The 16366-nt window shown below is 46.4% G+C and overlaps 1 protein-coding gene across 1 annotated transcript in view; it reads left to right on the top strand.

Moving 5' to 3' along the window:
- The window catches only part of FAT3 (FAT atypical cadherin 3), an 801278-nt gene that overhangs the window by 716001 nt on the left and 68911 nt on the right, over positions 1-16366 (top strand). The window contains 4 exon segments of the mRNA XM_027532628.1: positions 5837-6226; positions 12733-12947; positions 14128-14265; positions 15488-15631. Coding sequence (XP_027388429.1) covers positions 5837-6226; positions 12733-12947; positions 14128-14265; positions 15488-15631 — 887 coding nt within the window.

The raw sequence follows: 16366 nt of genomic DNA on the forward strand, positions 1-16366 counted from the left end.
TTCATTTAACAAAGACCACCCCTATCACATAGTAATACAGCAGAGACCCAAGGGCTCCACCAAAATTATTGCCTGCACGGTGGTATTTATGCATCTGACTTCATTGCTAGAAACTAATGAAATGTTTCAATTGTGTCCAAATTGGAGTTTTAATACATTCCAAAAATATATCCTGCTCTTTTCTTCAGCTACCAGATCATAAGTGACACCTCTGAGCAGGTGTGTGGCTTGGGTGCCCTACCCCCACCTTTTCTAGTGCGGCTTTCATGTCAGACTGACTGGTACAGAAAGGTGAGGTCAACCATGACTCTCCCTGCTCCTCCAGGTGTGCATGCCCAGGATACCGTCAGAAACAGTGTATGGGGGGCGGGGACTTGGGGTCAGCAACGTGTGGGACAGGGGATGGTTTTCTGCTGTGCTAAAGCAGAAAAACCCTGTCACCAAGTTTTAAATTAACAGAACCTGCCCAAAGGGGAGCCGTGGTCTTTGCGTCGCTGATTGATGTCAGCCTTGTAAACGCAGGGCTTCCACCACAGGGCTGGATGCTCAGAGAACACGGCTGTCCTGCATGGGTGTCTTTGCAGAGCCGAAGGCTGGGCGAGAAATCTGCAGGCTGGGAACACAGGAATATTTTTAGATTTCAGCTCTCGGTCCCAGTGAAGGACACACAGGCAGCCATGAGAAGCACCTTGCCTTCGGGTCTTGCTGCCACAGAGAGCGCCAGGGCACCAACCCAGCCCCTGCCTCTCCCAGCTCAGCCGGTCAGAGCAGGCTGGCTTTCAGAACAGTCAGAAATTGCTTTCTTCCTGCGTGGTCTTCAAGCCTGAAGAGGAAGCTTATTCAGAAGCAGATCTCCTGGAAAGAGGACTTTGTCCCTCATGTTTACCTAAAAATGCTTGCGGCAGCGGGCGGATCGCCCAGCCCTCAGCTTGTGCGTCTCTGAAGGGGGTGATCTTGTCGGCCAGTGTTCAGACGAAAGGTCCTGCGTGAATATCCTGCCACGCCTTATTGTTGGGGATAGTGGTGTTCCATATGCTGGCGGGGAGTCAAATTCCCAGGGAATATGTGATTTGAAAACCCATGTGGTATATTTGGGCTTCCCTTGTGGCTCAGTTGGTAAAGAATCTACCTATAATGCAGGAAACCCAGGTTTGATTCCTAGGGGAAGATACCCTGGAGAAAGAAATGGCAACCCCCTCCAGTATTCTTGGTCTTCCCTGGTGGCTCAGACAGTCAAGAATCTACCTGCAATTCAGTAGACTTGGGTTCTATCCCTGGGTCAGAAAGATCCCCTGGAGAAGAGAATGACACCCCATTCCAGTATTCTTCCCTGGAAAATCCCCTGGACAGTGGAGCGTGGCAGGCTACAGTCCACGGGTTTGCACAAAGTCGGACACAACTAAGCAACTAACAAGGAAGGAAGTGGTATATTTATGTCAATCGCCGGTGTGTTTCCATGAATGCATCTTTGTGCCCTTTGAGAGTTGTCCCAAGGCCATCAGATCGGTCAGGGCAGCTTCTAGGACATACAATCACTCAGACACCCAGGCAGGGTTATTCTTTTTCAGGTACAAGCTTGATCACCTCTGCAGTCCTCCATGTATTCACCCCAGGAGTGTATGATGGATAATTTAGTCTTGCAGCCACTTCTAAAAATAGCCAGAAAGCATCCCTAAAGCTTTGCTTTGGGGCCTTATTTCAAGGGGCAGCAAGGAAATAGGAATGACTTCTTGTTTTTAATCCCAGCACCAATAAAATCAGAGGTTGGTGTTTATATATCACAGGGTGATGGTTTTGAAAGAGAAATAAAAGTAAATGATGAAACTTTGGGAAAAATGGGCTCTCTGGAATGGAACCAAGAGCAGACTCTCAATGTTGACCTTTTGGTTAAAGCCACATAATGCAGTTTATGTCATTCCCTCCAGATACATGATTTTATTGGTTTGCTGGGAATTTTGGCTTAAGGGAAATTGTACACTGAGGGAATAAAATGTTTACCTCTTATTAATGCCAAAGGCTTGTCCCCATGGTGAGATGCTATAAGAGAAAACAGCACATATGTAGGTCCTCCCTCTAAGAGCTTATATTCTAAGGATCTGTGATTCACAAAAGACATTTTCAGGTAGCTGTCATACTGTCTTCATTAAGAGCATTTAGGACAACATGATGCTTTTCCACCCATGAATTTGTTCTATTTTGCTTATAAACTATAACTCCTAGAGACTTGGAGGCTTATAATAAACCATTTTGAAGTGCTGAAATCCTAGGATAAAAATAGTATAATCAATCTTCAGAACCAAAAGTTGATCCAATCATCATTCACTGATTTGTTGGTTGTTAATGGATATTTCCTGGTTTGTATGTTTTAGCTTTAGTATATATTAAGGTAAAATGACATTTTGATAACGAAGGGCATTTCTTTGAGTCATAGAACTAGAAACCACGCTCTGACGAAATCTCTCCTTTCTTTGTTGGGATGCTCTAGATTTGCTGGCCATTGGATTTCTTTTTTTTTTTTTTTTATTCCCTTATGATCACATCCATTTATGGCTCTGCTGGCTCTCTGAATGCTGATGACCTTTCAAAATATAACTCCAGTTTGGACCTCTCCTCTGATCTCCAGCCTCCTGTACAAACTTTCTACTTGAATCTCCACTTTAATATAAAATGCCCATCTCGCACTCAGTCTATCCCAATGGGGCCCATGATCTTTTGATCAGATTTTAGTCCTCCTTCAGCCCTCTTCATGGCATGTGTGTGTGCTAAGTCACTTCAGTTGTGTCCAACTCTGCAATCCTATAGACTGTAGTCCACCAGGCTCCTCTGTCCATAGGATTCTCCAGGCAAGAACACTGGAGTGGGTTACCATTTCCTCCTCCAGGGGAATCTTTCCAACCCAGAGATCAAACCCAAGTCTCTCACGTCTCCTGCATTGGCAAGCGCATTCTTTATCACTGGTGCCACCTGGGAAGCCCTTCATGGTAGCTGATGAAAACATCATCTTTTCAGTGGCTCAGACGAAAACCCAAGAGTCATTCTGGGATCTTCTCTGACATTTACATCCATGCCCTGCCAGCTCCGTCTGTTTTCCTCATCTCTGAATTCTGAATTCATTCGGGCCCCTCACTTCTCACTCCTGCCTGTTCAGAGTACACCTGGATCCTGACTGCCTCGCACCCCCAGCTCCACCGTCTGTCCCAGCTGCCCTTATCACTGCCCGTCTTCCTGCAGGGACTGCCAGCAGGTCTCCACTTCCTGTCTTTTTGCTTGTTTCTACATTTTATTGGGGCATAGTTGCTTCACTATGTTGCCTATTTAATAATTAATATTAATAGCTTCTACTCTTCAGCAAAGTGAATCAGCTATATATAAACATATATCCCCTCTTTTTTGAATTTCCTTCCCATTCAGGTTACCACAGAGCACCAAGTAGGGCTCCCCAAGCTATCCAGTAGGTTCCCGTTAGTTATCTATTTTGTACATAGCATCAACAGCATGTATATGTCCATCCTAGTCCCAATTTATCCCACCCCAACTCCCCATTTGTCCCCTTAGCATCCATACATTTGTTTTCTATGTTTGCAGCTCTGTTTCTCTATTGCAGATGAGATCATCTGTACCATATTTCTAGATTCCACGTATATGCATTAATATCCAATATTTGTTTTTCTCTTTCTGACTCACTTCACTCTAGGTCCATCCACACCCCTACAAATGGCCCAATTTCATTCCTTTTATGGCTGAGTAATATTCCATTGTATATATGTGCTGTATCTGTTTTATCCATTCCTCTCTTGATGCCGACTTCCGTTGCCTGTGTGTCTTGACTGTTGTATATAGCACTGCTCTGGACACTGGGAGGCCTGTGTCTCTTCTGCCTCCTGTCTTGCTGTTCTGTTTAGCACCAGCCGCCTGAGCGCCTGTGAATAGCTGAGTCACATCACGTGCCTCCTCCTCAGAGGCACCAGGCCTCCCACCTCACCACCGGGACCACCGCCCGTGAAATCTGCCCCATGCAGTCAGCGCCCTGCTCTCGCCTCCCCACTCTCCCTCCTCCCACCGCCTCCCCCTCCTCCCTCTGCCTTCCCCTCCTCCTCTCGCGTCTCACCTCCTCCTCCCACTTCTCCCTCCCTCCACGTCCCCTTCCTCCTCCCACGTCTCCCTCCTCCCGCGTCCCCCTCCTCCCCCCGCGTCTCTCCTCCTCCTCCTGCATCTCCTTACCCCCGCTCCCCCTCCTCCTCCCACGTCTCCCTCCCCCCGCATCTCCTTCCTCCTGTGTCCCCTTCCTCCTCCCACGTCTCTCTTCCTCCCGCATCTCCTTACCGCCGCATCCCCTTCCTCCTCCCATGTCTCCCTCCTCCCGCATCTCCTTCCTCCGCCCACGTCTCTCCTCCTCCTCCCACGTCTCCCTACGCCTCCATGTCTTCCTCCTCCCCCCATGTCTCCCTCCTCACCCAGTCTCCCTCCTCCCCCTGCGTCTCTCCTCCTCCTCCCGCGTCTCCCTCCCCCTGCGTCCCCTTCCTCCTCCCACATCTCCCTCCTCCCGCGTCTCCCTTCTCCTGCCTCTCTCTCCTCCCACATCTCCCTCCTCCCACGTCCTCCTCCTCCCGTGTCTCCCTCCTCCCGCGTCCCCCTCCTCCACGTCCCCCTCCTCCCTCATCCCCCTCCTCCCACGTCTCCCTCCTCCTACCTCTCCCTCCTCCCGTGTCTCTCTACCTCCAAGTGTCTCTCCTCAGCTCTGGTTACGCCAATGCACTCCCGCATCTCCTCAGTCACACCAGCCTGACTCACGAACGCCCCTGCTCCCAGGGGTCCCCACCTGCCATCTCTTCCCCAGATGTCTGTGCTGCCCCCTCCTTCCCTCCTTTGCATCTTCACTCAAGTACAAACTTCCCACCGCTGTATTGAAATAACCACCCCCTTCCCTCCAGCTCCCAAGCTCCCTCTCCCCCAGCACTCATGATCCCCCGACTCACGGCTTCATTTTTCTCCCTTTTCCTCCCTCACATCCCATATATTTTACATTCATTGTTCTTGTTCGTGTCTTATTTACACTCACTAGAATGTAATATTTTCCTTCATGAAATGTCAGACCCTTACCATTATGGGACTCTCTAGCCCCTAGAATAATGTCTGATAGATTCTAGATAAAAATGTGTCAAAGTAATTAATTCATTAATTTATACTTCTCTTTCTGTGGCACATCTTGACCCTTATACTTATTGGTATCTTAGAGTTTAAATTCATGGGATTCTTTAATATATTAAGAAGATTCAACCATTTCTTTTTTTTTTTTTTAAGGATCCTGGCTTGTTTATCAGAAGATATGTGGTAATCCTCAGTAGAATAGTTTCAGATGGGGATTATAAATATATAAAGAAATTGGTCGAGGGTTTGAATAATTATAGCCTATATATTCTTTCCTCTTTCCAAATCATTTTCATCTTATTTGACATAGGCAGGTAAGAAAGAATGTGACTTCTGGAAACCACAATAGCCAAAAGAATTGAAGTCAGTGTCTCTAACATGATCAAGACAGCTAGTCAGTTATTTGAAAACATTAGTTAAAGACTTATAGCAGCGTGACGCCTGCAAGGCATTCTGCTTTAGATCCAGCTCTTTCTGATTTTCGAGGCCAGTGTTTTCCATTTCTTTACCGTTTGGTCTGGGTGTATATATTTTACAAGCTGAACTTGCTGTGGGACCGAAGCTGTAGGAACCATGCTACAGCTCCCGTGTTCCTTTGCGTGCCCCTTAGACAGTTGGCAGAGCCGTCCTCCTCTGCAGAGGGCGTCCGGCCACGCCCCTGTTCACGCCCACCCTCTGTCTCCCACAGGCGTCAACAGGAAGGTCGTGTACTCCCTGGCCGACTCGGCCAATGGGTTCTTCTCCGTGGACAGCTCGTCCGGCATCGTCGTCCTGGAGCGCCCACTGGACCGAGAGCAGCAGTCCTCCTACACCCTTCGCGTGCAGGCCACCGACCAAAGCCCAGGCCGGGCGCTGTCCTCTCTGGCCACCATCAGCATCACCGTCCTGGACGTCAACGACAACCCCCCTGTGTTCGAGAGGAGGGACTACCTGGTGTCGGTGCCTGAGGACACCTCCCCTGGTACCCAAGTCCTTGCTGTTTTTGCCACCAGCAAAGATATAGGCACAAATGCTGAGATTACCTATCTCATCCGGTCTGGAAATGAGCAGGGGAAATTTAGGATCAATCCAAAGACAGGTGGGTAAACAGCAACCTACTTAGCATGCAAGGCTTTGCCATAGCCTGCTTCTCCTCCTGGCCCTTTCTAATCAATCACCCTTCTGAGTGGACCAACAGATCTCCTGGCAGGACCCACACCCAGACTCCAGAGTGCCCTGTGATGCTCTGTTCTAAGGATGAAGTGAAGCTGCTCAGTCACATCCAACTCTTTGCAACCCCATGAACCTGTCAGGCTCCTCTGTCCATGGGATTCTCCAGGCAAGAATACTGGAGTGGGTTGCCATTTCCCTCTCCAAGGGCTAGAATCAAACACAGTGGCCATTCCAGCTGGCTGGGTGCTGAGTTGAGAAGGTCTCAAGGTGACCATGCTGATCACTCTTTAATGTCTGCCTTGGGAGGTGACCAGAGACCCACAGCCTGAGTGCGGACAGGCCAAGTGGAGGCGAATCTCCAGGAGCACTTCACACAGAAAGACATACAGCCCAAGTTAACACAACAAGCCAACAGAAAAGAGAGATACCCAATCAAACTCTTAGGCTCCGTCTGCAAATACTATCTCCCCATCTTGAACCACACTACTCCTCCTGAGCTTTCCTACCTGAAAAATCCTAAGGCAAACCTACAGGCCAAGGATTTGCCCCGTGAGCCCACAGCATGGAGCTGAAATTTGGCAGGGGGCATCCTTAGAAATTCCCTCATGGCTCAGCCAATCAGGAGTCTGCCTGCAATGCAGGAGACCCGGGTTTGATCCCTGAGTACACCCCACTCCAGTATTCTTGCCTGGAACATCCCACGAATGGAGGCAGCTGGTCCATGGGGTCGCAAAGAGCTGAACATGACTGAGCCACTAACATGTTCACTTTCACTCCTCCTGGCCAGAGCACTTCCATTTCTCACCATACCCTTTGCAAACTTGGGGTATGATGCAGCATCCCCTGGGGAAAAGATGTCTAGAGAGAAACCAAGAGAACAAAAATAGAACCCCAGGGCTTTCTTTTCCTGATGGAGTTAATATGCATTAAGGCTACTTTGAGTAAATGAAGATGGTAATTCAGAAAAAATTTGCCTGATCTTTGAAAAGTAAACATGCTCATCCTTTTATTTTCATAGTGTTTATATCAATGTTCTCCAAGCTCTTTCATCAGTTCAGTTCAGTTCAGTTCAGTCGCTCAGTCGTGTCCGACTCTTTGTGACCCCATGAATCGCAGCACACCAGGCCTCCCTGTCCATCACCAACTCCTGGAGTTCACCCAGACTCACATCCATCGAGTCAGTGATGCCATCCAGCCATCTCATCCTCTGTCGTCCCCTTCTCCTCCTGCCCCCAATCCCTCACAGCATTAGAGTCTTTTCCAATGAGTTAACTCTTTGCATGAGGTGGCCAAAGTACTGGAGTTTCAACTTTAGCATCATTCCTTCCAAAGAAATCCCAGGGCTGATCTCCTTCAGAATGGACTTGTTGGATCTCCTTGCAGTCCAAGAGACTCTCAAGAGTCTTCTCCAGCACCACAGTTCAAAAGCATCAATTCTTTGGCACTCAGCTTTCTTCACAGTCCAACTCTCACATCCATACATGATCACAGGAAAAACCATAGCCTTGACTAGATGAACCTTTGTTGGCAAAGTAATGTCTCTGCTTTTCAATATGCTATCCAGGTTGGTCATAACTTTCCTTCCAAGGAGTAAGCGTCTTTTAATTTCATGGCTGCAGTCACCATCTGCAGTGATTTTGGAGCCCAGAAAAATAAAGTCTGACACTGTTTCCACTGTTTCCCCATCTATTTCCCATAAAGTGATGGGACCGGATGCCATGATCTTCATTTTCTGAATGTTGATCTTTAAGCCAACTTTTTCATTCTCCTCTTTCACTTTCATCAAGAGGCTTTTGAGTTCCTCTTCACTTTCTGCCATAAGGGTGGTGTCATCTGCATATCTGAGGTTATTGATATTTCTCCCAGCAATCTTGATTCCAGCTTGTGCTTCTTCCAGCCCGGCATTTCTCATGATGTACTCTGAATAGAAGTTAAATAAGCAGGGTGACAATATACAGCCCTGACGTACTCCTTTTCCTATTTGGAACCAATCTGTTGTTCCATGTCCAGTTCTAACTGTTGCTTTCTGACCTGTATACAGATTTCTCAAGAGGCAGGTCAGGTGGTCTGGTATTCTCATCTCTTTCAGAATTTTCCACAGTTTATTGTGATCCACACAAAGGCTTTGGCATAGTCAATAAAGCAGAAATAGATGTTTTTCTGGAACTCTCTTGCTTTTTCCATGATCCAGCAGATGTTGGCAATTTGATCTCTGGTTCCTCTGCCTTTTCTAAAACCAGCTTGAACATCAGGAAGTTCACGGTTCACATATTGCTGAAGCCTGGCTTGGAGAATTTTGAGCATTACTTTCCTAGCGTGTGAGATGAATGCAATTGTGTGGTAGTTTGTACATTCTTTGGCATTGCCTTTCTTTGGGATTGGAATGAAAACTGCCCTTTTCCAGTCCTGTGGCCACTGCTGAGTTTTCCAAATTTGCTGGCATATTGAGTGCAGCACTTTCACAGCATCATCTTTCACGATTTGAAAGAGCTCAACTGGAATTCCATCACCTCCACTAGCTTTGTTCATAGTGATGCTTTCTAAGGCCCACTTGACATCACGTTCCAGGATGTCTGGCTCTAGGTCAGTGATCACACCATTGTGATTATCTGGGTTGTGAAGATCTTTTTTGTACAGTTTTTCTGTGTATTCTTGCCACCTCTTCTTAATATCTTCTGCTTCTGTTAGGTCCATACCATTTCTGTCCTTTATCGAGCCCATCTTTGCATGAAATGTTCCCTTGGTATCTCTAATTTCTTGAAGAGATCTCTAGTATTTCCCATTCTGTTGTTTTCCTCTATTTCTTTGCATTGATCACTGAGGAAGGCTTTCTTATCTCTTCTTGCTATTCTTTGGAACTCTGCATTCAGATGTTTATATCTTTCCTTTTCTCCTTTGCTTTTCGCTTCTCTTCTTTTCACAGCTATTTGTAAGGCCTCCCCAGACAGCCATTTTGCTTTTTTGCATTTCTTTTCCATGGGCATGGTCTTGATCCCTGTCTCCTGTACAATGTCACAAACCTCATTCCATAGTTCATCAGGCACTCTATCTATCAGATCTAGGCCCTTAAATCTATTTCTCACTTCCACTGTATAATCATAAGGGATTTGATTTAGGTCATACCTGAATGATCTAGTGATTTTCCCTACTTTCTTCATTTTAAGTCTGAATTTGGCAATAAGGAGTTCATGGTCTGAGCCACAGTCAGCTCCTGGTCTTGTTTCTGCTGACTGTATAGAGCTTCTCCATTTTTGGCTGCAAAGAATATAATCAGTCTGATTTCAGTGTTGACCATCTGGTGATGTCCATGTATAGAGTCTTCTCTTGTGTTGTTGGAAGAGGGTGTTTGTTATGACCAGTGCATTTTCTTGACAAAACTCTATTAGTTTTTGCCCTGCTTCATTCCGTATTCCAAGGCCAAATTTGCCTGTTACTCCAGGTGTTTCTTGACTTCCTACTTTTGCATTCAAGTCCCCTATAATGAAAAGGACATCTTTTTTGGGTGTTAGTTCTCAAAGGTCTTGTAGGTCTTCATAAAACCGTTCAACTTCAGCTTCTTCAGCGTTACTGGTTGGGGCATAGTCTTGGATTACTGTGCTATTGAATGGTTTGCCTTGGAAACGAACAGAGATCATTCTGTCGTTTTTGAGATTGCATCCAAGTACTGCATTTCAGACTCTTTTGTTGACCATGATGGCTACTCCATTTCTTCTGAGGGATTCCTGCCCACAGTAGTAGAGATAATGGTCATCTGAGTTAAATTCACCCATTCCAGTCCATTTTAGTTTGCTGATTTCTAGAATGTCAACTTTCACTCTTAACATGTCTTGTTTGACCACTTCCAGTTTGCCTTGATTCATGGACCTGACATTCCAGGTTCCTATGCAATATTGCTCTTTACAGCATCGGACCTTGCTCCTATCCCCAGTCACATCCACAGCTGGGTATTCTTTTTGCTTTGGCTCCATCCCCTTCACTCTTTCTGGCCATTTTCATTTGTTTACCTCCCCCCCATGAATGAGCAAGGCAGTCCCTTATTCACAGATAAGAAAAATGAGTCTCTGACACCTTCTGGCCATTGGACATAATCCCCTTGTAACTCAAGGAATATGTGCTTCTTGAGCCAGAGGGTAAAGAAGATCCATTTTCTGTTGGATAATCCAGTAACTATGAACAAGAAACTATCATAATTAGCACTGTCATCTAATATGGCAAATATGCCAGACTCCTGTTGTTTACCGATTCCTGCTAGTTATCTCCCTCTTTTTCCATATGAGAAAATCAGCTTCAGGGAGGTTAAATAATTCCTCCAGTGAGAGTAAGTGGGGATGGGAGTGGGGAATCCAGAATTTGAATTCAGATCTTCCTGACTCTGGGATACATTCTCTAACCTCTACGTAACACAGCTATGCCGTGAGGGTGAAAAAATTGGAGAAGATATAGTCCCCACCCTTAGAATGGGAGGGTGAAAACTAATGAAAGGATTGCAGTAGCTGCTTCTCCCAGCAGTAACCCTGCTTATTAAGGTCATTACTTCAAATTAAAATGTGTGGGAGTTTTCCTCATTTAAATATGTGTTAGCCTTAGCTTGTCTAGTTATGACCATTGTATATGAATACCATGAGGAAGTGGTTAAGTACTGTTTAAATATGACTCTGGATTACGAGACTGGGATGTAAAATAAAGCGCTAGAAGTGGTAATTGCTAAGAAAACTTAATTATGGCAAGAAAGAGGCCCTTGTTATCAGTATGACTTCTGCTTCTCACCTTAGGTAGAGGCAGCCTTAGCCGCTAGAGACGCTGCCTGTCTGGAAAGAGAACGAACGAAATGTACTCACCTTGATGTCAGTGACTCTTTTCCAGGTGAAAGTGTTAGTTGTTCAGCCGTGTCCAACTGCGACCCCATGGACTGTAGCCCCCCAAGCTCCTCTGTCCATGGGATTCTCCAGGCGAGAATACCGGAGAGGGTAGCCGTTCCCTTCTCCAGGGGATCTTCCCTACCCAGGGGTTGAACCCGGGTCTCCCGCACTGCAGGCGGGTTCTTTACCATCTGAGTCACCAGGGAAATGCCCTTGAGAACTTCCCTGCAAACGGCACAGTGATCAACTACCAACTGCGGAGCTCAGGACTAGGTTGCCCACCAGAAAGGACTAGGATGGATGGGAAAGAGAACTCAGGGAGCCCATTGTGAGGGTGCCACCCAGCTAGCTGCTTTCACCTTTTTTATCTGCTTAAATAACTGTACCATGAGTGTTGGGCTTCCCTGATAACTCAGTTGGTAAAGAATCCGCCTGCAGTGCAGGAAACCCCAGTTCAATTACTGGGTAGGGAAGATCAACTGGAGAAGGGATAGGCTACCCACTCCAGTATTCTTGGGCTTCCCCTGTGGCTCTGCTGGTAAAGAATCTGCCTGCAATGCAGGAGACCTGGGTTGGGATGATCCCCTGGAGAAGGGAAAGGCTACCTACTCCAGTATTCTGGCCTGGAGAATTCCATGGACTGTATGGACCATGGGGTCGCAAAGAGTCTGACAAGACTAAGCGACTTTCACTTTCACTTTCATGAGTGTTAGCTCTCCTCTGTAGTTGTGGACACTAAACTCACACTTCTTTTGGTTACAGATTCCCAAGTGTTTCCTTCTCCAGCATGTTACAGTATCCTTAACTTTCTTTGTCCTCTTTGTGACCTAAAAGTTTTAGATAAGCACATTGTGAGTAGATAAGGCACCTTAGTGGGTAATTCAATTTAAGACTTAGGTGAAGTTCACAAGTATATACTAACTGGTCCTTCCCAGGTGGTGCTACTGGTAAAGAACCTGTCTGTGAATGCAGGAGATATAGAGACGGGGGTTCAATCCCTGGGTGGGGAAGATCCCCTGGAGGAGGAAATGGCAACCCACTCCAGTATTCTTTCCTGGAAAATCCCATGGACAGAGGAGCCTGGTGGGTTACAGTCCATAGTGTCGTACAGAATCGGACACGACAGAAGTGACTTAGCACACACACACATACACTAACTGATGAGGGTTGAGGTCATAGAATCACATTGATGCATCTTGGCTCAGTCTCAGTCTGCCTGGTCTTCTGGAGGAATCCTGGGGAGACATTTCTGGGGGCCGCTTGCTCCTGCCCCTCTTCCCATAAGGGTGAATAATGCCAGAGATTTCCAGCTGCTTGAGGGGTTCTGACACTGTTGCAGAAATAAACAAAGACTCGATTTCTTCAGTGTTGTGTCTGATGGGTAGCTGTGTTTTAAATGACAGCGTTAATCAGACTTTGGGATGCTTTCAGCAGGCATTAAATAAACAAATTCCTGAATATCTCAGTCTTGGCTGGAGACGATGTCACAGATATTACCATGATTGTGGAGCTGCTGACCAGAGTGTTTCTTTTTTTCCTGATTAAATCTAAAACTCCCCATTTTTCTTCAAAGGGGGTATTTCTGTATCTGAGGCCCTGGACTATGAATTATGCAGAAAGTTTTACCTCGTGGTGGAAGCGAAAGATGGCGGGACACCTGCCCTCAGCGCTGTGACCACTGTCGGCATCAACCTCACGGATGTGAATGACAACCCTCCCGAGTTCAGCCAGGATGTGTACAGTGCTGTCATAAGTGAAGACGCCTTGGTCGGGGACTCAGTCATTTTGGTAGGTGCCAGAAGGAGGTCTAGGTATTTCGGATGAATGATCTTCAAGAGAGTGAAAAAGTGAGCAAAGTCCATCTTGGATTATCTTCACACTTTCTCCTTTCAGGCTCCCTTTGGTCCCCAAGAACTCTACTCAGACACCAGTCTTTCAGCTGCTCCTCCCCCATTCTGCCTGTTAGAGAGGGTCTGATAAGTTCATTTACAGCAAGGGGTAGGCGATCTTTAACCACTTTCCTCCCAGGAGTGGACGTTTTTCAAGGAAACAAAACAGACTGTGGAATTAATTCCTAATAGCTGCTATAAGTTTGTAACTTAGATGACAAGTCTGAGGACAGAAAAAAATTATTTCCACCTCCCCCACACCAAACACGCACGCACACACACATACACACACACGGTAAGGCAGCTACAAATAGGATCAAGCTTAAGATCGATTGGCCACTCTTAGAGGAGCTCTTTCTGGAAGGAACTTTTTTCTAATAGCAGTAAGAGCATGTGTTAGGAGAACACAGGTTCTCTTAGATATAAAAGTTACATCGGGAAACAGGGAGCCCCGTCCTCAGGACCCTCACCACCCCTAAGCTGCAGGGGTGCCTTCCTGACTCCTGCAGCACCAAGTTGGAGATGTTCCTTTACACCTCCCTGGTAGACCCTGCAGGCCCTCTCTCCTGGGACCTGGAACTATATGAGACTATTTCTGTACATACAAATGCCAAATCAGCAACTCAGAGCAGGAGACAGTGGGTCTGCACGTTAGCCGTGTGGAAAAAGAAGTTCTCTTGGACTTCCTTAACATGGAAGTGCCTAGGTTTACAAAACATCCAACTCTGTGGCAGAGATCATTGTTTTGCAGAATTGGGAAAGAATTACTGAAGTATCCCTATCAGTTAGTTTGGGGTCTGTCTTAACTGGCTCAAGGCCTGAGGAAAATCAGGCCTAACAAGCATCAGGCTGCATTCAGATGAAAATGAAGAGAAATAAAATAACAGTTCCAGTAATGGTGCTTTCCTTCTTAGGCTAACCCAAAATCTCTCCCCCTGGGGCCTGATTGCTGGCACTGGTGAGCAATGCACCCAAGAAACCGGTCAGAGCAGTGCCCATTTGTAAAGACCTGGACCCTAAGAATAAACCTTTTCTGGGTCTCCCCTGTCATATCTTTGTTTTGTTTGTGTCCTGTGAAGCTAATAGCAGAAGATGCAGACAGCCAGCCCAATGGACAGATTCGTTTTTCCATTGTGAATGGAGACCGGGATAATGAATTTGCTGTGGATCCTGTCTTGGGACTTGTGAAAGTTAAGAAGAAATTGGACCGGGAACGGGTAAGCTAGTTCAGGCCTGCTCCCTTCCCATCCACGATCCCCACCCCCTTCACTGAAATCAGGCATGGATTCTGTGAGTATAAGTAGGGAGGTTCTCCATTCTAAATGGGCTTCCCAGGTGGCTCAGTGGTAAAGAATCTACCTGTCAATGCAGGAGCTGCAGAGACACGATTTTGATACCTGGATTGGGACGATCCCCTGGAGAAGGAAACGGCAGCCCACTCCAGTATTCTTGCCTGGGAAATCCCATGGACAGAGGAGCCTGGCGGGCTACACAGGACACAGGACTGCTACAGTCCATGGGGTGGCAAAAAGTTAAACAGAGCTGAGCAACTGAGCGTGCGAGCACTCTCCAGTCTAAATAATGGGAGTAAATAGAAATGGGCTGAAATGCAGCAGGGAATATTTGCATTAAAACCTTTGAAAGAACTTGCTGCCAATAGATACTGATGGTTTCTTATTTAGGGAAGTTTTAAAGAAAAAGCGAAAGTGTATATTTCTGAATGGTTTGAATTTCTGTCCTTCCAAAGCAAGAAGGCAGAAAAGTACATTCAGCATTGGGATTCTGTGGTCCTGATTTCATGAGCAGCATTGGCCCTAAGTGAGCAGACACAAAAGGACTACCTGAAGGTATCTAGGTTAGAAAGAATGATTCAGAAGATTCCTCTGTCAAGGTGAAACCAAGTTTCTAAACATTGTCTTTTTTGACCAAAAATGTGTCTTCAAAGTGAAGTTAAAATACGGAAAAAGATGCCATAGACGTGATGCTTAGAAAGATCTCACTGTGTGATAGAGCCCCATAAGGTACTCCCGAAGTATCAAAACTGATACATGAGACAGATCAGTGGTGACAACTGTTGTGATTTAAACAAAGGCCAAGGGCCGTGCTTCTAAACAGGAGCGATGTACCTCCAGGGGACATCTGGCAATATTTGGGAGATATTTTTGTTTCTGACAAATGGTCAGAGGCAATATTGACTTCTAGTGGGTAGAGACTAGGGGTGCTGCTAAACATCCTACAATGCACAGATCATCCCCTGGCAACAAAGAATGATCTGGCTCCAAATGCCAGCTCGTGCCCAGGTTGAGAAACCTGGTCCAAAGACTTAAAGCAAACACAGCTCATCTTTAGCAGAGCATAGCAAGCCCAAAGCACCTCTGTGTGGGCCCGGAAGGAAGCAGACACCATGATCTTTACTGTGGGCCCTTTGTGCTTTGGTAGGTGTCTGGATACTCCCTGCTTGTCCAGGCAGTAGACAGCGGCATGCCTGCAATGTCCTCAACTGCCACTGTCAACATCGATATTTCTGATGTGAATGACAACAGCCCAGTCTTTACACCTGCTAACGCTACCGCTGTGATTCAGGTAAGCAAATCTGGCCTGCCAGGCACCTGTGCTGATTCACTCAGCCTCCATCCTCTGCTGTGGTTTCCTTGTCATGGCTTACTCTTGTTTCTGCCTAATATCAACTCATCACATCATTTGTTGTTCTTGTTTGGTCCCTAAGTCGTGTCTGACTCTTTGCGACCCCATGGAGGGCAGTATGCCAGGCTTTCCTGTCCTTCACCATCTCCCAGAGATTCTCAAACTCATATCCGTTGAGTCGATGACGCCCCATCTCATCCTCTGTCGTCCCCTTCTCCTCCTGCCTTCAATCTTTCCCAGCATCAGAGTCTTTCCCAGAGAGTCGGCTCTTCACACCTGATGGCTAAATTATTGGAGTTTCAGCTTCAGCATCAGTCCTTCCAAGGAATATGCAGGGTTGATATCCTTTAGTATTGACTGGTTTGATCTCCTTTCTGTCCAAGGAACTCTCAAGAGTTTCCTTCAGAGCCATAATTTGAAAGCATCAGTTCTCCAGCACTCAACCTTCTTTATAGTCCAACTCTCAGATCCACACATGACTACTGGAAAAACCATAGCTTTATGCAAACCTTTATCAGCAGAGTGATTTTAGAACCCAAGAAAATCAAGTCTCTCACTGTTTCCATTATTTCCCCATCTATTTGCCATGAAGTGATGGGACCAGATGCCATGATCTTAGGTTTCTTAATGTTGAGGTTTTTTTTTTTTTAATTTATTTATTTATTTTAATTGGAG

Source organism: Bos indicus x Bos taurus, chromosome 29 (genome assembly GCF_003369695.1).
Source record: "Bos indicus x Bos taurus breed Angus x Brahman F1 hybrid chromosome 29, Bos_hybrid_MaternalHap_v2.0, whole genome shotgun sequence".
Classification (NCBI taxonomy): domain Eukaryota; kingdom Metazoa; phylum Chordata; class Mammalia; order Artiodactyla; family Bovidae; genus Bos; species Bos indicus x Bos taurus.